The sequence below is a fragment of the Pteronotus mesoamericanus genome, unplaced genomic scaffold (assembly GCF_021234165.1).
Source record: "Pteronotus mesoamericanus isolate MK-2021 breed Mesoamerican mustached bat unplaced genomic scaffold, CSHL_Meso_final scaffold_165, whole genome shotgun sequence".
Taxonomy (NCBI): Eukaryota; Metazoa; Chordata; class Mammalia; order Chiroptera; family Mormoopidae; genus Pteronotus; species Pteronotus mesoamericanus.
This window is the reverse complement of record NW_026555307.1, coordinates 4,515,771-4,537,144: the sequence shown is the minus strand read 5'-3', so window position 1 is coordinate 4,537,144 and position 21,374 is coordinate 4,515,771. Positions and strand designations below refer to the sequence as shown.

General features: G+C 41.5%; 1 protein-coding gene across 2 annotated transcripts in view; it reads right to left on the bottom strand.

The window, feature by feature from the left end:
- GPATCH1 (G-patch domain containing 1) overlaps positions 1–20,111 on the bottom strand; it is a 38,410-nt gene extending 18,299 nt beyond the window's left edge. For both annotated transcript variants that reach the window (XM_054588983.1, XM_054588982.1), the window contains exons 1-9: positions 20,019–20,111; positions 14,360–14,494; positions 9,130–9,215; positions 7,005–7,165; positions 6,370–6,467; positions 5,578–5,636; positions 4,956–5,198; positions 3,495–3,642; positions 282–361 (exon numbers count right to left, since the gene is read on the bottom strand). In XM_054588983.1, coding sequence (XP_054444958.1) covers positions 282–361; positions 3,495–3,642; positions 4,956–5,198; positions 5,578–5,636; positions 6,370–6,467; positions 7,005–7,165; positions 9,130–9,215; positions 14,360–14,494; positions 20,019–20,091 — 1,083 coding nt within the window. In that variant the 5' untranslated portion in view covers positions 20,092–20,111. The remainder of the gene's footprint in view (positions 1–281; positions 362–3,494; positions 3,643–4,955; positions 5,199–5,577; positions 5,637–6,369; positions 6,468–7,004; positions 7,166–9,129; positions 9,216–14,359; positions 14,495–20,018) is intronic.
- Positions 20,112–21,374: the final 1,263 nt, after the last annotated feature.

The following is a 21,374-nucleotide window of genomic DNA, read 5'->3' as shown; positions in this document are numbered from 1 at the left end:
CCATTCTCCCACCCATCTAATACAAATTTTTTTAAATGGAAATAACCACTCGAAGTTTAGATTTAAAAGGTAAGCCATCAGCTATCTTGAACACAATGTGGCTACTGACCGACATTTCTAATAACGGAATACATTTTCCTTAACAATCACTAGAACAAGGGTGGTTTTGTGGAAACAGAATTTCCTTATTATTCCAGTTGTTAATATAATCACTCAGATTACATAGCAAATATTTTTAGTACTAAACCAGTAAAAAAAAAAAAAAAAAAAAAAAGTCTTACTTTCTTAGAAGATAAAGGTTTAGAAGCCAAGGTAAATCCATCCAATATTTTGCCAATGTATCGAAGATCTTTTTCTGATTCTACAAAATGATGTCATTGATTAATTTCATAAGCTTAGATAAGAATAAAACAAAAGACATCAGTTTTTTATCTCTAAGAATATAAATACTACATGTCACACATGATATCACACAGAGATAGCAATAAAAAAGGAAATAGCTCAGTTGACGCTGGCAGCTGGGCCCACACCATCCACAGCTGATCAGGCTGTCCCGGACCCAAGGCTATGGCCCTCCAAGAGAGAAAAAGCGCGTGAGGGCCTGAGATAAGGGGCACCAAAAATATAATCTGTGGAGTAAAAGATCTCAAGAAAAACCTTTTAAAAGTTAAAAAACTTTTAAAAGTAAAAATCATTCTGTGAAACTAGGTAGGGAACCTTGGGGAGACTACCTCCCAATTTCCTTAGCCACCATCCAAATAAGGTACAAGAGGCAATACAACCAGGTCAGCCAGTAATCTAATCCTACTACAAATTAAAAGGTACTTTTGTCTTTCTCAAATGAAATTCTAACAAGAGATAAAGATCACTAATTCAGGACACAAAATGACCAACGCCCTCTGAGTTGAAGCCAGGGTCCACTGGTTACAGAGATAACCCCATCGACAAAGCCTCTTTTGATCATCAAGTATTTCTTGTGCACAATGATTCTGTCAAAACTCCATATGCACAAACTGCATTTTCTGTAGTCAAAAGCCACCTCCCCATAACCACCAATGAGCACTGACACAAGCTGATGTTTAGTCCTCAAGCCAGCCCAGCTGCTCACAGTGCAGGTGGGACTGAAGCCTTCTGCCACACAGACTGCTGCACAACAGGTAACTACCCTTGCCCACAAAATCACTTCGTACTTTAACTCCTGTTGAACTTTTGTACCAGCTTCTGGAAGTTCCTAAGATTCTGTATCGTGATTTGGGATTAAATTTCACATTCTTGCTATTTTGTATTCTTTTAAAACCCAGAAATTTTACTTTTATGAATATTCTGAAGAAATATCCAGCAAATGTACATAAAGAGCCATAAGGATATTTATTATAGCCCTATGGATCAAAGAAAAAATAAGAACAATGGAAAAATGAACCATTAAGACCAGCTAACTATAGATTCACTCAGTGAAAAACCATAAGGTCAAAGCTATGATGTTGTGGCCCTAGTGGTGGGGGAGAAGAGGCGGCTGTTGGAGAGGGGACAACAGCGGAGAGCGAGTAAGGGGGGGGCTGGGAGCTCAGGGACAGACACTTGCTCAGGCTTGGTGTGGAAAGGGGTGGGGATCAGTCAGGCAAAACTGTTACATAAAGGAAAAACCAAAGATTTGGCTTGGAGGGCAGATTTAAGTATGTGTACTTATTAGCAAATAACATTTTGCTAAAAATAGCATTGTGTTGATATATTGATATAATATAATTAAAAATAAGCATAATAATTAGCATATTTCATGTAATCTATATTATCATAACATTAATATACAAGTATATTATATAACTTCTTTTAAGTTGTAAAAATGACACATAGTCTGAGTAGCAATTTTTGAAAATATAAAGGTAAGGAAAGGGAGATAATAAAAGTAGGCTTATTATCACCCAGAAGTAACACCAACTAATACTCAGGCGCATACCCTTCCAGCATGTTGTGTAAAGCCCTTGGTTCTTTTTGTGATGATGGTGAGAGGCCGCTCACACCTACAGAGTGCTTGCTGTGTGCCAGGCAAGCTCTAAGCCCTCTATGTACACAGAAACCTCTGTGCGATAGGTGTGCCATTGCCATGCCCATTGTCCAGACAAGGATGCCAAGGCACAGAGAGGTGAGGAGCTTGTCCAAGGTCACAGCTGATGAATGGAACCCAGGCAATCTCTCTTCAGAGTTTGCATTCACAACCATCAAGCAAACTACCCCTTAAAAATGCCCACCCTGTTTTGCAACTGCCTTTTCTGTTCTAGAAATGTGAAATAGACATTATTTTGGGTAGTGGTGCTTAGATTATTTTAACATGTAGGATTTAGATGTATTCTATAAGACTTATATCCAATTTTATCTGACTATGGCTAAAAATGTTTGAAAAGATTGTTTTAAGCTCAGCTCTTGCCTCCTTACTTTATTTAGGTGGTTGTTACTATTGTAACCAAAGAAGAGTAGGTGCCACTTTTCAGTCTTTGAGGCAGGTGCCAAACACAGAGTTATGCCATTTAATCTTCCCAATAACCCCCAGACCACTCTTAATAAATGCTCACTTTATAAATGATGCCAAGAGAGATTACTAGCCTTGCCCAAGGCCACACAGCTGAGCAGAAAAAAGCAACCATCCAAATCCAGGTCTGATGGATTCCACATTACATGCTACTAATACCTATTTCAGTCTCCTCCCTGGATTGAAAAACTGAAATACTATCTAGTTTCTGAATCACTATAGATTCTGACTTGAAATTCAGCTTGTGTTGAGAGATATCCATCTCTTAGCCCAATAAGATCCCCCCTAAGAGCAAGGAGTCCCAACAGAAGATAGACTGGCTCCATCTTGCTACCGCTCTCAGTATTCCTATCACCTAAGCACCATACCTGGCCTTCGGACCTACTGCTTGAGTTGGCCTGCTATGACCACCTCCCTACTCCTCAAGCTGGGAGTGCTTCCCTCTGACCCAGTGCCAGCTCTGACCTGCAACCTGAGCACCTGTCCACACATTTGCTCCTTCTCTGATTCCAGACCTCTTCTTCCTCCTCTCCTTGGCCCTGTCTTGATAACTGGCTTTGGCTTTGACGATTCCAAATCCCACATCTATGTTACTTCCCACATTGGGCCTCTCTTCTTCCTACTTTGTTTCTCACTCCGCATGTTTGACCAACAACCCCCTACCCTGCTGAGGCTGCCTCTGCAGTATCAATATTGCAATCCCTTCTTCCTGATAACCTGACACTTGTCCTTCATCAGCTGCAGGTCTCTAGAATCACCTTTCTTTCTTTTTTTTTTTTTTAAGATTTCATTTATTTATTTTTAGAAAGATGAAAGGAGGGAGAAGAGAGAAACATCAATGTGTGACTACCTCTTGTGCACCTGGCCCACAAACCAGGCATATGCCCTAGACTGGGAATAGAACCTACGACCCTTTGATTCACAGTCCAGCACTCAATCCACTGAGCCACACCAGCCAGAGTGGAATCACCTTTCTGACTTTGATATTGCTTGGGTGCTGTCCATCCGTACAGTCCATCTCCAGGCTCCTCGTCCTTCAAAATGGTATCATACTTGGAGAGAGTTTCTGTGGCATAGATATCATCATCTTCCTCTTCCAGGGCACCAACACCAAAAGCCTTCAAAAACAAGGTTTCAAACAGCAATTACAGGTTTTAGGGTATGTCTGCATTGAGGGATAAAGCTACTTTAAGGATGTAATTGAACAGGCTACATTGGCACTGTAAGATCACCAAGAGAGAAAGATGAGAGACCCAGATCACCATACTGATGCAAGTCCTTTGGATTACAATGACCAGAAGAGAAGGGCATGTCCCATAGCAGCTATAGGTCTGGGTTCTAGTGCAGGCAGAGGACTAAAGAACACACGCAAGCAGCAGTGCAGGAGGGGAAATGGGGCCTCCAAAAGAAGAAAGGAAGAGTGTTCATCTACTGTTCAATATGGCCTGGGGACAGAGCTAGTGACCAGGGTTTGAAGACCACCACTACTCTTCCAGCTCCTGTAAGAACTCCTAATCCTTGTAGGAAATGATCTCCAAAAAGTATCCCTTTTTGTTTAAAAAATTTAAAAAAGCAATAATGACATTTTCTAAATATAACTTAGAAAGAAAAGGTAATAATGACATTTTCTAAATACAATTTAGGAAAGAACCTCTGATTCAATTTGAGAGGGCAGGCAATGAGGGAAAGCTCTCCACCTCCTCAAAGACACAAAGCAAGTCTCCCAAGGGAAACTTGCACCTACACTCCCAAGAACTTAGGGCTAGCAACACTAGAAATCAGTCTGAGAGGTAGTCAAACTTGGACCTGAAGTTGGAGAGGCAGATTGAAATTCAACTTTTTTTTTTTTAAGATTACATTTATTAAATCTGGGGACAGTGAAACAAAGAAGGACTTAGGACAGAAGAAGCAACAGGAGAGCCGAGGCGGGGCTGCTCTGGCTCACTGGGAAGTCAGGGTAAAGGGGCTGTGCAGACAGTTTCAGGCGGTTGGCCCAGGACAAGCTGCTGCTGCCCACTGCTCCCCTGGTTGCGAGTCTTGTGGAGACCCTTAGAGTTCAGGAGAGGTGTGCCTGAGAGGGACGAAAGGTATAGGCATTCTCAAGGGAAGGAGAGTATTGAAATACAACTACTAACTAAAAGAAAGGGGTAAGTGTGGTTTTCTGTGCAGCCCCACAAAGGTGCGAAAGACCAGTCCCCACTCCTAAGAACACAGAAACTCCACCAAGAACATAGGTCACAGGATCTGAGGAGTACATATTTTAAAATAAGGAAGGTGTACTTTACATGTCTTCAGAAAAGATCCTTAGGAAAATACAACCACTTCAAAGTCTTCGTGTAGTTGATCAATAAGTGCCTACTATGGGGCAAATATAAGGAAAGTATTCTCTCTTGTAAATGGTTCCATGTTTATAAAACAGAAACACTTTTACCTGGCCTGAAATTCCCAATTTTCTTCCTTTATTCACTCCAATATCTCCAAGAAGATTGCTGGTTCCCTCAAGTCTTCCACTGAAAAGATTAAAATGTTCTCCCGAAGTTCCAAACAAGGCTTGGTGGGGATCCAGGCCCTTGTAAGCCAGTCCATGCACATTATCTTTAGGTGTGAAATCCACAGGCATGACATCTTTGGGTGCAAAGGTCACATTTTCTGGCAGGTAGTCATCATCTTCATCCTATTTAAAAAGGGGAATGATGGTGAGTCACTGCGTAGTGCAAAGTAAGCCTATAAAATACTATTTTCAAATGCAGTGATTAATTCCAAACAGAACAATTATCAAACTTTCATTTCTACCATTATAAATCACTAAATCAAGTCCCTGAACAAATAATAATAAAAATAATTCCATTTTAAGAATCTAAACAGCCAGAACATCTATGGTGCTGGCATATTGCCAAATATAGTATCTAATATAAAAATAGTTTTAGGATATGGGTATTTCACTGTCATGGGGTATGATTAATTTTAAAAATTGTTTCCAATCATAAAATTTCGCATTCATAAAGTTACAAATGCTACTGTACACCCTGAAGATCAGTCACCCCACACAGTACCTCAGATCCTTCAGAGCCGCCAGGAGGTAATGCACAGCCATAGATTTTTACTCCAGGATCTATAAAAGATTTCAAATGCATCAGTCATGAGCAACTGAAAATACAGAAACTAGACTTGTTGACACTCTTCAGAGGTATATGGCTGTGCTTGTAAAAGCTGCTACAGCTTTAGGGCGGGAGACTGATCACTCAGGAATTGTTTTCCACCAGCACCTGCCCCACCTACACTCTATCAACAATGTGCGAAATGAGTAACCACTACTGTTCCAACACCAGGAAGAACCCAAAATATTAATGCTGCCTCCAAGAGTTCACAGTCTGGCTGGGGAGACCAAGGACAAGAAATAAATAGAAAATAATCATGTTAGTCCTGGCTGGTATGGCTCAGCGGACTGAGTACCGGCCTATAAACCAGAAGGTTGTTGGTTCGATTCCCAGTCAGGGCACATGCCTGGGTTGGAGGCTGGGTCCCTAGTTGGAGGCATGTGAGAGACAGCTGATAGGTGTATCTCTGGCACACTGATGTTTCTCTCCCTCTCTCTCTCCCTTCCCCTCTCTCTAAAAATAAAAAAATAAACCTTAAAAAAAAAATCGTGTTAAATTGTGGGAGAAGTAGGAAACAGTTTCATATGCTCCTCATGGGAATGTAGCCTAGTACAATTATTCCAGAAAGCTATTTCACATTATGCTTAAACTACACACACACTACCCAGCAATTTTATTCCTAGAAACATGTAGCCATTAAAAAGTGTTAGGGTTAGGGTTAGCATTAATGACAATCAACATACATACCAGGTTTTTGTCGGCATGGTCTTCTCTTTACTCGAGGACCAATTCCTTGTCCTTCCTTCCACCCCATTTTTCTTAGCAATTCAAAACCGACAGATAATCTAGGATATCAAGGCATTGAAAAGAAACGTGTTTTTATAACCCTACAGAACAGTAGGAAGCAAGCAGCCTTTGAGTCCCAGCCCGGCTCATATACTTGTCATGCCTGAGCCCTTTCCCTCAGCCATGTAAGAACTGCAGGGCCCCCTGCTCTTCTGGACATGCACTGCATGACGGAGCTGGGGAAGTTGTCGGATATCTTTTCTCCTGGGGCTTTGGAATGGGCACATAGGGACTCTAGATGGTCCCTGTCAAGCATGTGGTCCGGGAAACCATGACAGTCTAAGGCTGTGATATCAGGCCACATGTCCAAGACCAGACCAAGGAGGTATGCAGAACGAGAGAGTAGAATGAGGCTGAGCTCTAGAGCACGCCGTGCAATAACGGTGCAAGACCCTTTTGGCAAAACCCCTCTTTGCACTCAAGATACACTAAGAAGTCTTGACCTACTTGCAACCGAGCTTTCTCTGAGTAAGACTGTCATACATATGCAAAGTAGTGATTTCAAGATCAGAAATTCAGAATTAAATTCTTCTCACTTTGCTGGTGTTATGAGATCATCAAGCAGAGTGGCTCCAGGAATAGGGGCAGTAGCAGCTGCTAACTGCCTGGCCTTTTCTCGTATTCTGTCTTTGGTTTTGGAAGCAAAATCGTCCGTGGTAACAATCGCTTTAGGTGCTATACCAAATTCACTAAGATCCTTTAAAAAAAAAAAAGAAAGAATCATTTACATGATTTGTAAAGTCATTAAACATGATACATCATGCAACTTTAATTTTAAAAAACAAAGTTAAAACTACAATATTGGGTTTGGGATCAGAAGACCGGCTGACTTTACACACTGATTTTGGAACCCTTGCATTAAGTTAATAAGGCTGACGCCAAGGACGGAAGCATTACCGTGGCTATTCGGTGGAGCCACGGTGCACTATCAAGCTAGGATAATAGGACCTATTCTTCTCAGGCAATATTTTCAAAGGTCAGTGTAAAGCGGGCAAATCTTAGAGTCACAACCGAAGAGCACTTGTGAGCACCTCTGTATCAGGCTCTGAGTTAAGTGCTTTTGCATTCGCTGTGGGCTGCCTGTCTAACAGTCATTGCCCCTCCTCTTTTCCTCACAGAGTCCTGCGATTGCCCTGCACCTGCCTTCCTCTGTGCCCCCGTGCACCGAAGGAGTGGGTGGCATCCCTGCTATGTGGGCTGGGGCCGGGGAAGGTGAGGGAATAGGGGTTTATGTCTTATCTAAGCCAGTCATTTCATCCCATTTCCCTTGCTTTAAGAATGAACATGTAGCCCTGGCTGGTGCAGCTCAGTGGATTGGGTGCCAACCTGCGAATCAAAAGGTCACCGGTTCAATTTCTGATCAGGGTACCTGCCTGGGTTGTGGGCGTGCGAGAAGCAACTCATCGATGTACCCCTCACACATCGATGTTTCTCTCCTTCATCTTGGAGGGGCCACTCGTTACATGAGATATGTTTCCTTATGGATTATGCTAGTCATATAGGAAGGGGATCTCCCCTTGCCTCTTACCTGCAGCCTAAAGCATGCTGATTTAACGATGTTATTTCATCTTTATCAAAAATGGATCCATGACTAAGTTTTAAGTTAAGAGGAGTTTAATTTTCAAACAAAATGGCAGGACTACTTTAGAATCCACTGGTCCCCATTTACCCCTAAGATGTTTTCCATCATTGTTGCTTTAACAATGTGCTCAGATGCCTGTACATGACTTCCTTTCACTCCGTTTTCAAGTCACTCACTGTCCCTTAAAGGGCAGTGCACATGAATTACTTTGAAAGGCTGCAGACTCGGCTTGATGAATACTTTGCTTTTGAGGCAACTGGGGCTTTTTCAAGTACATTTGCCTGTACAGGCATACCTTGTTTTATTGCGCTTTACTGTCTTTTGCAGATACTTCATTTTTTACAAGTTGAAGTTTTGGGGCAACCCTGCATTGAGCAAGTCTATGAGTGCCATTTTTCCAACAGCTTCAGATAATGGTTAACATTTTTTTTAAAGACTTTTATTTGTTTACTTTTAGAGAGTGGGGAAGGGAGGGGGAAAGAGAAGGAGAGAAACATCATTGTGGGAGAGATTTGGTTGCCTCTCGCATGTCCCCAACTAGGGACCTGACCCGCAACCCAGGCATGTGCCCTGACTGGGAATTGAATTAGTAACCTCTCAGTTTGCAGGCTCGCGCTCAGTCCACTGAGCCACACCAACCATGGCAAATGGTTAACATTTTTTAGCAATAAAGTATTTTTTAAATAAATAATGCTATTGCATACTTAATAGACTATACTAGAGTATAAACATAACTTTTGTAAGCACTGGGAAACCAAAATATCATATGATGTGCTTTATTCCCATATTCATTTTATTGCAGTGATCTGGAACCAAACCCACAAACCCACAGTAACATCTCCAAGATATGCCTGTACCTGACTTTCCCCTACACTCTTGACTTCAGAAACTACCCCCAGCATAAGACACTACTCTGATGAATGAGCATCCATTGATGTACAGGGTTCTATAGTCCAAATGCTTAAAAGATAAAGCCTTACATACAAAGAGGAAATCATACATTAAACTTTCTGGGGAAGGACAAGGTGCTACAACAACCAACTGCAAGCTAACTGGCAGTTAAAGTTCAGCACACCCACCTCTTCATCCATAAAATCTTCAGGGCCAAGAACAGATTTGTCAGCTCTGTTCTGTCGTGACGACACAAAGGAAGAGGGTGTCCATCCTTGAAAGAAAAGAGTTTAGAACATTACAATCCTAGGTAGCATTTTGGTTTATAACTAAATAATTAAATAACATGTATGGGCTTGAAAGCCCCAATAACTACAAGCTCCTGGCGACTTTCCATCTCACTGCTCATATACATGTAATGATTCCACATAAACTTCTTACCAATCTCCGTATCCATCCCTTGTTGTCAGAACTTAGTGGATACAGTGGGGCTTCCCCATAAAAATCTAGAACCAAGTGAAATCAAATTATACATCGAAAGTTAACCTGTTGAAAGGAGCACAAGTGGATCTGAGCAGAAGGATGCAAGGTCATCTGAAAAGGCAGGACCACTCTTAGGCCAGGAGAAGAGCAACCTACACTACCAAATTGACGTATCAAAGAAATAATATGTCTGGTGAACACACAATACAAGGTACAGATGATGAATTATATAATTGTATACCTGAAACCTACATAATTTTGTAAACCAATGTTACCCCATTAGGTTCAATAAAAAATTTAAAATTTAAAAAAAAAAAGAAAAGAAACAATAGTTTAGCTGGGTAGCTTAGTTTGTTGGAGCATCATCCCATCCACCAAAAGACTGTGGGTTCAATCCCCAGTCAGGGCACACACCTAGGTTGTGGGTTAGATCCCCAGTCGGGACATGCATGGGAAGCAACCAATAAATGTTTATTTCTCACATCGCTGTTTCTCTCGCTCCCTTCCACTCTTTCTAAAATCAATGAAAACAAATCCTCAGGTGGTGATAATTAAATAAATAAATAATTTTGAAAAGAAAGAAAGACTATGTCGAGGTGCATTAGTCAGCCAAGAAAGGATGGCTAAAGAGAGGTACAGAAGCAAATCAAGCCACATTCAGGTTGCCTTGGCCTACGGACTCAACCTGGCTGGTCTAAGGGCGGGCAGTGGCCACGCCAGCACCCCAACTCCATCAAAAACCTGAGTCCTATAACTAACACCCTTGTTGTCCATCCATAGTCACCAAGCATGTGCCGTGCCTCGAGAGAATGCTCTGGTGGTCAAATGTATCTGTAAACCCTCTGCAGATAAACTTCTTTAGATTTCTCTCAGAATGAGACACCCACTTTCTGATATCCTACAAGAGTCTCATGGAGGAGTACAGGGCAGATTTACTCTTGGCAGATGGGTGAAGCAGGTTTCTGGGCCAACCTGGGAGGCTGATTTCCCAGGAGAGTGAGGATCTGCCCTTTTGGGCAATACCTTGGGCCCGGCACCTTCCTTCACTTTGGATTTCTACAGCCTTTGCCCTATTCCTGCATAGTCCTTGAATCTGTCACTCCTAATGGTAAAGATATATTCCAGTCTATTAACATAGAACAGTCTACCTGACTAATCATTTGAGCTGGTCTTATTTTTTAATTATAACATACAGCACAGCCATAATTATAATAATCAGCAATGTATTAGTGAGCTTCCTTCTTCACAAACCCTACTGCCATCTTAAACATTTTAATAAGTGTGCTATTTTAATAGTGCCTTAGTTATCTTAATTTGCTTATGTTAATAATAAGGTTAAATATTCCATATATTATTTCTATCTTGTCTGGAGTAAACTGTTCAAATATTTTGTCCATTGAACTGATCTTATCTTTTTTAATTGAATTTTTAGAGAAAGGGAGGAATAGTGGTAAGGGAAGAGACAGATAGACACACAGAAACATCAATTTGTTGTTCCACTTATTCATGCATTCATTGGATTTTTTTTTTTTTAAAGAGGAAGGGAAAGAAACATGACTTGTTGTTCCACTTATTTATGTATTCATTGATTGATTCTTGTATGTGCCCCAACTGGGGATCGAACTAGCGACCTTAGTGTATTGGGACGAAGCTTTAACCAACTGAGCTACCCGGCCAGGTCATTGAACTGACCTTTTTTTTTTTTTTAAAGACTTTATTTATTTATTTTTAGAGAAAGAAGAAGGGACGGAGAAAGAGAGGGAGAGAAACATCAATGTGAGAAACATCGACAGGTTGCTTCCTGTACCCATACCAACCAGGGACTGAACCTGCAACCCAACTATGTGCCCTGACCAGAAATCGAACCTACGGCCCCTCTTCTTGTGTGTCGATGCTCAACCAACTGAGCCACACCAGTCAGGGCCTGAACTGATCTCTACACATTCTGGATGAAATTTAACTATCCTATTTACCCCAACTATTTTCTCTTTCTTACATTATTTTTCATTTTTATTTTACCATTGTTGTGTACAAGTTATTTTATTTATTTTCCAATTGCAATTGACATACAATATTATATTAGTTTCAGGTGTACAGCATAATGGTTAGACATTTATGAAATGATCCCCTGATAAGTCCGGGACCCATCAGACACCATACCTAGTTATTACAGTATTACTGACTATATTACAAGTTATTTTTTTAAATATATATATAAAAACTCTGTCCTATCTTGTTCTTAATAATTCATACATGAGTTAATCAGTTCATCTTCCATTCATATCTGAGATATTTAAGCCATTTTTCCTCCAGTTGCTATGTTAAAACTTTAAAAAACATATATTACTTGAATCAATGCAGAACATATTATATTGCATGATGTGAAAAATTTAACGGATTTTAAATTAAATTTAAATTAAATTTTAAATTAATTTAAATTTAAAGGGTCAGTTGAGAGCACATACTGACAAGGGAAGGCTTGGTCCCATGTCAGGAGAGAGAGCAGCTCTGATCTCTCAGTGGCTCCATCTACAAAACAGCTGTGATACCAGTTCTCCTTAGTTACTGAGTCACGTGAGACAATATTACCTGAGTGAATCTCTGTGAGTGTATTTTGAGCATGGCAAGATGTAATATCAAATGGAAGTCATTATCATCATTTAATCATTCAATTATAGGATTTATTTATTTATTTATATTTCGACCAAGATCTGACTTTCTGAGCCAAGTAAAAGGAGAATTTATTTTGGATTTCTGTGTCTCATTTTCTGAGACCCTCCACTAGCAAGCCTCAGCTCTCTAAATTTATTTATTTTTTATTTTTTTAATATATATTTTATTGATTATGCTATTACAGTTGTCCCATTTTTTCCCTCACCTTTATTTCCTTCCACCCTGCACCCCCCCCTCCCCCTCTTAGTTCATGTCCATGGGTCGTACATATAAGTTCTTTGGCTTCTCCATTTCCTATATTGTTCTTAACCTCCTTCTGCCTATTTTTTACCTACTATTTATGCTGCTTACTCCCTGTACTGTTTTCCCTATTCTTCCCCCATTCCATCTCCATTTCCATGATTCTGTTCCTGTTCTAGTTGTTTGCTTTGTTTTTGTTTTCATTTTTGTTTTTTTAGGTTCAGTTGTTGATAGTTGTGCCTTTGTTGTCATTTTACTGTTCATAGTTTTTGATCTTCTTCTTTTTCTTAGATAAGCTCCTTTAAGTTTTCACATAATGAGGGCTTGGTAATGATGAACTCCTTTAACTTTACATTGTCTGGGAAGTACTTTATCTTCCCTTCCATCGTGGATAGAGTAATCTTGGATGTAGGTCTTTCTCTTTCATGACCTGAGTACTTCTTTCCAGCCCGTTCTTGCCTGCAAGGTTTCTTTTGAGAAATCAGCTGATGGTCTTATGAGAACTCCTTTGTAGGTAACTGTCTCCTTTCTTCTTGCTGCTTTGAAGATTCTCTCCTTATCTCTAATCTTGGGTAATGTAATTATGATGTGCCTTGGTGTGTGCTTCCTTGGGTACAACTTCTTTGGGACTCTCTGAGCTTCCTGGATCTCCAGGAAGTCTATTTCCTTTGCCAGATTGGGGAAGCTCTCCATTATTTTTTCAAATAAGTTTTCAATTTCTTGCTCTCCCTCCTCTCCTTCTTGATTCCTATAGTTCGGATGTTGTAATGTTTAAAGTTGTCCCAGAGGTTCCTAAACCTCTCCTCATTGTTTGGAATTCTTGTTTCTTCATTCTGTTCTGGTTGAATGTTTATCTCTTCCTTCTGCTCCAAATCATTGATTTGAGTCCCTGTTTCCTTCCCTTTACTGTTGGTTCCCTGTATATTTAACTTTATTTCACTTTGTGTAGCCTTCACTTTTTCCTCCATTTTGTGACCATACTCAACCAATTCTGTGAGCATCCAGATTACCAGTGTTTTGAACTGTGCATCTGATAGGTTGGCTATCTGCTCATCACTTAGTTCTATTTTTGGAGCTTTGATCTTTTCTTTCATTTGGGCCATGTTTCTTTGTCTCATTGCACCTGTTTGTTAGAAGGGATGGAGCCTTAGGTATTCACCAGGGCGGGGCAACCCAGGTCGTCGAGTTGTGATGCTGTGTGTGGGGAAGGGGCCCGAGAGGGAACAATGCCCCTTGCTCAGCTCTCAGCCCGCTTTCAGTCACTCCCCACCCCCACATCCACAAGCAAATTGGGCCCTTCTAATGCTGATTCCCAGGCAGGTGGGTTTGTGTACGTTCTAGACCCCATGGATCTCTCCACTGGACTCTCCTGTGAGGCTGGTAGTTTCTCCTGCTGCCCCAACCCCCACAGATTTTTACTTCCAGGGGTTTTGAGGCTTTCTTTTCCCACAATGGAACCCTGGACTGTGCGGTCTGTCTTGCTCCCCAGCTGTTCCTCACAGTTTATCCACATGCAAATGTGGGACCACCCTGTCAGCCAGCTGCCGCTTTGCCACATGTCCTCACAGTCCCAGCTGCCTTTCTCCACTTTTCATACCGTTCAGGATGAATATTTCTTCTTTAGCTCCCTGGTTGTCAGACTTCCATACAGTTTGATTTTCTGGCAGTTCTGGTGATTTTTTGTTTTTAAATTGTAAATTTAAATTTAAATGTTGTCCTTTTGGTTGTGCGAGGAGGCAAAGTGTATCTACCTATGCCTCCATCTTGGTCGGAAGTCTAGGTGTTTTTTTTTTTTAAAGTGAAGAAAAAAGTTCTTTGACCTTCAGATTGCAATCAATGAACAACACATATATTGACTCTGGAAACATTCTAAATGTTCCAAGAACACAAAAGTGTACAATGTATGTACAGTACTAAAATGTTACAAAAATTTTTTAAAAAGAGAGGTGGGGAAGTGAGAATCTTGTGATATTTCAATCACTTACTTTAGCAATATAATAGCTATAAATAGGAAAATCATACCTTCTTTTGAGCCAACAGTGTTGAAGTACCCAGCAGAGAACCCTCCACTAAAGGCTCCATGAAACCGTTTATACCTTCCTTTTTCATCTCTGACAGTCTGGTCCTGAAGAGGAATTGGTTTCTTTGGTCTTTCACCTAAAAAAAAATATTTTGAATAAGAAAGAGAGAAGGGGATGGTGGATTAGAAAAAAATTAAGGAAAATGTCATTTCTTAAATATAATAAACTGTTCACTTCCTCTAACTTCAAATACAATAATTTTAATTAAGTTACTATTCCTAGACATCATTAGCTTATAGAGCTTAGGAAGCAATAAATTTTACCAAGGTTCTTTATAGTTCTAAAACAATTATAGATATCCTTTATTTATATGAGAAATGTTTTAGTAAAAAATGGCTTGTTTTTCCCACTAAGTTCCATTATGAAAATTGAATTACATCAGTCAAGGAGGTGAGCTCAAACAGATAGAAGTGATATCTGCTGATGACGAAGGTCAAATTGCTGGTGTGGTACATGGTATGAAGTTTGCAACAGAAGAAACACTTCTGTATCTCTTTTGAAACTTCACAGCAGCCCTGCCTCCAGAATTTTTCCTTTAGTACTTACTGCCCATTTTCCCCAAATCTTAAGAGTTTCCTTATTTCTGGGAATCTTTTGATTCTATAGTTACTCTTCCTTAAATTTACTCCTTTTCCTATTTTGCTGATAGGTGCTGGGTTGCTACATCACACAAACACAAAGGAACTTAATACATTGTAGCCTAGTCTAAAAGTTCCTTAGGTTTCAAGTTTCAGGTACTATGATACCAATTACTAATTTTATCAACTCCAATTCAAAATTCTAAATCCACTTAAAATAAAAAGTAACCATCAAATTACTTTCAAATATTCAATACAGAAAGCAAGCTGTACAGTAGTTAAAGGCACTCTGGATTTTAAAACCAACTCCACCTTTACTAGCACTGGGACTTCAGTCATCTTAACCTCTCTGTGCCTCAATTTCCTAATCTGTAAAATGGGGATGACACTAATCGTGATAACTATTTCATAGAACTGTTATGCAAATTAAATAAGATAATGCCTGTGAAGTGCTTAGCAAGAAAAGGGACACACAATAAATAGTTTTAAAATACTATTATTATTATTATTTATGATAAGTAAGATGTGTCCTAAAGTCCATGGTACCTGTTATTTCAATAATTAAGCCAGGTACTACTTCTGGGAGATGGAACAAAAAGTAAAGAAACTTCCAGTCTCATTGTCTTAATTAAATTATTACTTGTAAAAAAAAATTCTTACTTGTAGCTTATGATGTCTCTAAGTCATTTCCAGAATTCGATCCACAGTATTGTAGTCAAGAGCACAGATTCTGAAGACCAGATCTGGGATCAAACCTCCTTATGCTATTACTTGCTAGCTCTGTGAACCTGGGCAAGTTACTTGATCTCCCTAAGGCTTACGCAGAAAATTAGGACAATAACAGAGACTACCTTGTAGAGTGGTGCTGAGGATTAAATACCACATGCAGAGAGCTGAGTACAGTGCCTGATCTTAGCAAAGCTCAGTTAATATCAGCTACAATTTCATTTCACTCTAAAGAACTGAATTACAACTTAGGACCCACAAGCCAAGATTTTTACCATTTCTTAGAAATGCAGCACACACAGTCCATTACTGCATGTGAACCTGGCATGATTCTTGGCTAAGGCAGTTCTCAACCTTAGCACCTACTGCCAGTTTGTGCTGGACATTTCTTTGTTGTGAGGAACAGTCTTGTGCACTGCAGGATGTTTAGCAGCATTCCTGGCCTGTAGTAACTGATGACAGTGGCAATTCCCCCTTCTCCAGCATGACAACCAAAAATGTCTCCAGATATTGCCAAATGTCCCCTAGGAGGCAAAATCATCCCCAGTTGAGAGCCATTGGGTTAAGGTCAGAGAGGGTAGGTCCTGCCAATGCTAGGTGCTGTTCTTGCTCTGTTCTCCAGGTGCTTCTGATCTGAATAGGGAGATAACATCTGCAGACAACTACTGGGAACCTGTGGCAGCAGGTAAGGACCAACCACAGGGTTCCTGAGGAGGCGCCACCTCTAACCACAGCATGGAAAACTTTAGGGGGAAGGGGGTATTTTAGCCAGGCCCTATTATAATTATTGCTACAAATAACAACTAATTCCTTCTTGTCACACACATTATCTCACTTATCATACCCTGATAAGAATGCTTTGATTAGGTAACCACCCTGAGGGCCACAGCTAATAAGCACAAAGCTGAAATCAGATCTCAACTCTGCCTCCAAGCCAGGGATGCCACCAATACTATGTCCTTATGGGGAGTACTCATCCCCAACCAAAAGTTTACTGAGGACCTTGTCATGGAAGCAGCCCTGTTCTAGACCCTGGGTAGGGAAAACTAAACACAAGGCTGTTCCTATTCCCAGAGTGCCCAGGGCCCAGCAGAGGAGACCTGCATGTACAGGGACTCTTCTGATAATGTGTAAGGACCACAACATCACAGTCTCCCTAGGCATGAGCAGAATTTGATAGCTGCAGAAAGGGACACAGTTCCCAACAAGAAGCCTAAAAGGGTAATGGCAGATATTTGGAGATAGTAGTCTAGTCTGACTAGATGGCAGGGAAGGATCAGAAAAATGTAGGCATGGAAGATGAAACCAGAAGGGAAGATCCTGCAGAGGGCCTTGAGCATGGTGCTGCAGGGTCTGTGGTACGTCTTGTGGGGTGATGGGAGCCACAGACAGTTTTAAGTGGGAGAGTCACAGCTTCAAGGAGGAGGAAAATTGTCCTAAAATTAACCTGTATACAGGATGAGCTGGAGATGAGAACTCTAGAGCCAAGTGAAAATGTCTAAGGAAAGAGTAGATCAGCACTGGTGCCCGCTTCCTTCCAGGCCAGAGGGCCTATGTGTCTATGGGTCTATGTGAGACCACGCAGCCAACAAACCTTTCTATCAGGGACAGCAGCATTAAGGAGTGGAGTCCTTCTTCTACCAATGTTTGTCTAACCTGTCACTAAAACTTCAAAGCAGGAAGTGAAAATGATTATTGGTCTAGTATGTCATAATGTAAACTGTACTCAGAGTGCATTTAAACTTCAAAGTGCTTAGGAAACAATGAATCAATCCTCAAAATTTTCTAATAGTGAGAAGTTAAAGGATGAATTTTAGGCGAGGAAAAAAACAATCTACAAATTAAATGCCCCTTCCTTCCACTTTGAAAGAAAGGTTTGACCATTAGACTTCATTTCAGATTTTGTGCAACAACAAAACAGGAAGAATTAGAAAAATATAGGTCAAGTAGTTGATAGCTGACATATAACACGTCACTCACAAGGAAACAATTGTGAGACCAGAAATATAGAACGATGTCAACAGCTGCCTGACATGGTAGAAATCAGCACCACCCATGCATGTTTAACCCTTGTCCTCTCCCTGCATAGCTAAATTCTAACCAGTTTTCAAAGGACCCCATGCTGTCTTCTCAAATCTCCCTGTTAGCTTGTATAGGTTATTTCCTATCTACCATCACATACTTTTGTGCCTGAGAACCTTGTACCTTTGTTCTGTGGATGAAAAGGGGTTCTGCAATAAATCTGACAAGTCCAGTGACCTCACAGGGTGATCTGATCATAAATTCCTAACAGGCAGGTCATGGTGGACAGTCACACCCCAGGCATTTAACTTTTTTAGAAAAAGATTTACCTTCGCCACTGTGACTGGTGTTGTTCAGTGGGTTGGGTGTTGTCCCACAGACCAAAAGCTCGCCAATTCATATTCTCCATCAGGGCACATGCCTGGGTTTTGGGCCAGGTCCCCAACGGGGGGTGAGTGAGAGGGAACCAACTTATGTTTCTCTCCCTTTCTCCTTCCCTTCCCCCTCTCTAAAAAAATAAGTTTAAAAAATCTTTTTTTTTAAAGATTTATCTTTGCCTTAAGAAAGCCCTATCCATTGTTCGTATGCATCTAGGTTAATACACCTTTGAAATTCCAAAGTAATCCTCTTTTTCAGACCTGTCAGAGGTGTATCCACCCTCAAGGGAGCACAAAATGTGTTAACTACCCTGTAATCCCATCCCCACCTTGTTACCTGCCACTTTCACTTAATCTTCGTTGGGTCTCCTTAATTCCAAATGCATTTTTTTAAAAACCTGCAAGCTGTCATTTTAAGAGGCATTTTTCTTAGTCTGTTGAGATCTTGCTTCCAGGAAAATCTTCTGTTTGGTTAAAAAAAAAAATCAAACTCTTTAAAAAATTCTCTGCAGGCTTAGACCTTTCTAAACAAGTTGACAGCTCTCAACTAGATTCGAAAGTCCTCCAATAAAGGATCTTTGTCAACAAATTTTTTGAGATCATGGGGTGATGTATTTGCCAATAAAGCTAATGTAATCTTAGGCTGTATTACAGTCTAAAGAAACACAGTCTAGAATGAAGTACACGCTAGTGACTAGTGGGGACAGCCCTGCTCTATCCACATTCTGGCCCCATACTTGGAGAAAGGCTTTAACAAATTAGGGTAGAGGACTTTAAAGTGAATGTATCTAGAACTGAAGGCGTTAAGGTTGGTATAGAGATGTATTAAAAGAAATTTAAATCCTGTCTCCAAACACATGAAAAGCTCTCAGGAGACTAGCCTTACCCTGTCTTTTGTAAGCAGAGGGTGGAAGCTGGGCCAGTATCCAGCTGAAGTTTCTAATAATTAGAACTGTTCTTAGGGAATAAAAGGATCATCAGTGGAAATGTTCCAGAAGTACAACCAACCTGGCAGCATGTGGTCAGTGTAGGAAAAGATCTCGTTCACAGAGGGTCTACAAGTAACTCCTAGCCCACCGTGCTACCTTTGTCTGTCCCGCAGGCAGCGTGGCCATCAGTCCCTACCGGGCCTTACTGAACAAATCAAATCATTAAGTGGATCAGACCAGAAACATGGTAGAGAACCTTGTTTCATCTTGCCCTTCCCTACATTCCACCAGCAAGTTCCATCAGCTCTGCTTTCAAAGTAGGTTTCAACCCAGGCTACTACTTACCAAGGCCACTGCTACACTACAGTCCAAGACATCATCGTCTCCAGGCTTCCTTTTTGCTGATCCTGCTTCACTCTTGTCCACCCCCCAACGCGAAGCCTATTCTCAAAATCTACAGAATCATCTTTAAAATATACATCTCTCACTTGTGTGAACTCCCCGATGACTGTCTTACACTTCGTATACAAACCCAAACTCTCTGCTCTACCGACACCAGTCCTGCCTGTCCCTCAATGTGCCAGACTGGCTCCGACTTCAGAGCCTTTGCACTTGCTGTTCTCTCTGCCTGAAATGCTCCTCTCTCCAGATCTTTGTGCGGGGGGTTCCTTCCTCTGATTCAAGTCTGAGGTCAAACGTGCTCTCCTAGTAAAGACATTGCCTGACCACCCCAAACAACGCTCTCACAAGAGCTTGCTTCGTCTTCTTCCTATTTCCAGTCCAACTGAATCTCTCAGCCGTCCCTCCAGAAGGTGAGCACCCCGAAAGCTCGGCGCACGCCTTTCTCATCGCTGTTCCCAGCGCCCGCAGTGAGAAGCCTTGGCCCCGGGGCCAGCCAAGGCCCGGCACAGGGTTAAGCGTTTCGCCCCGAATCCTGGGCCCCCGGCCTGTTTTCTAAAGGCCCATACCTTCTTCCAGTGGCTCCAAGCCTCTCCCATAGCTGACCAAGTCCTCGTCGCTGTCACTATCCAACGCCGCCATCCTGCTGCCTTCCGGGCTCCGCCCCCTCGCTACGGCGGCCTCGATAGGCCAAAAGCCGTCCGCTCTTTCTGCTCCTCAAACCTAAGCCTCTCGCCTAAGACCTGCAGCTATAGGTTCTCAAATCGTCTGCGGAAGGCGAACCCCGCCGGCGTTCCCTCGGAGGCTTTGGTTGACTCGGTGTCCCCATCCTACGAGGCTCCTTGGAGAAGCTGGAAACCACCCAACTGTCGGCCTCGGGGAAGGCTCCCCAGCAGACGACGACCCCCCGCCCTCTGCCCCCCCCCCGCCCGACCCTCGCACCATCCTGCGACCTGCCGAGAAAGTACGTGTGCTTGCACATGCAAACACACACACGTCACTCAGGTTTGCTTAAGTGGAGTCCCCTTAGAGACCTTTGAAAGGATTCACAGACGGGGATACCCCGATGCTTAAGGTAAAGGCAGCTCCGAACAACGTTTGATCACAGAGAAAAATAAACAAGAGAATAAGAGAAAAGGAGAAAAAGAAAGGGATAAGGAGAGGGATAGGGAAAGAGGAATAGAGAGAAAAGGGAACACCTGAAAAGCGAAAGAAAAACGAGAAAGAGGAAAGGAAAAGCAAGCAGACAAGCCAAAAGTTGTGAGATGCATGGTGGATGCCGAGAGCTTCCTTCCTGAACCTAAAGAAACGAACGTCTGTCAAATGGGGTGCTGTTATCCCACCCCAAAACTCTTTTTACAGAAGAAAAAAATGAACCTCATCTAGTAAGGGGTGAGGCTGAGCTGAAAACCAGATCTGGAAGCCGAGGTTTTCAAAATGAGCGTCAAAAGTCTGTGTGAGTCAGTCTCTAGGATGTTTTTAAAATGTCCATCCCACCCCCAGACCTCCTGAATGGGCATCTCTGGACCTGGTGCTGATACTTGATCACTCCAAGCACCTCTGATCTCAAGGCCTTTGTATACAAGTCATTGTTCCCTCTGTTTGAATCTTCTTCCCCCAGATACCACAAGACCCATTGCCTCACCTCCTTCAGGTCACTGCTCAAAGGTTACTTTCTCAGTGAAGCCTTCTCAGACCCTATTTTAAAAACAATCTCTTTTTGCAACACTTTCTATCCCCCTTACCCTACTTGATATTTTTTCCCCAACACTTATTCTCTTTAACACACTATATAATTGGATTTGCTTTATTATATCTATTGCTTTTCTTCATTGTAATGTAAGCTCCACAAAAAACATAGACTTCGCTCAGGTGTTTTGGATTTTTTTTTCCTTTTCTGTATCCTCAGAGATTAGAATCATAAT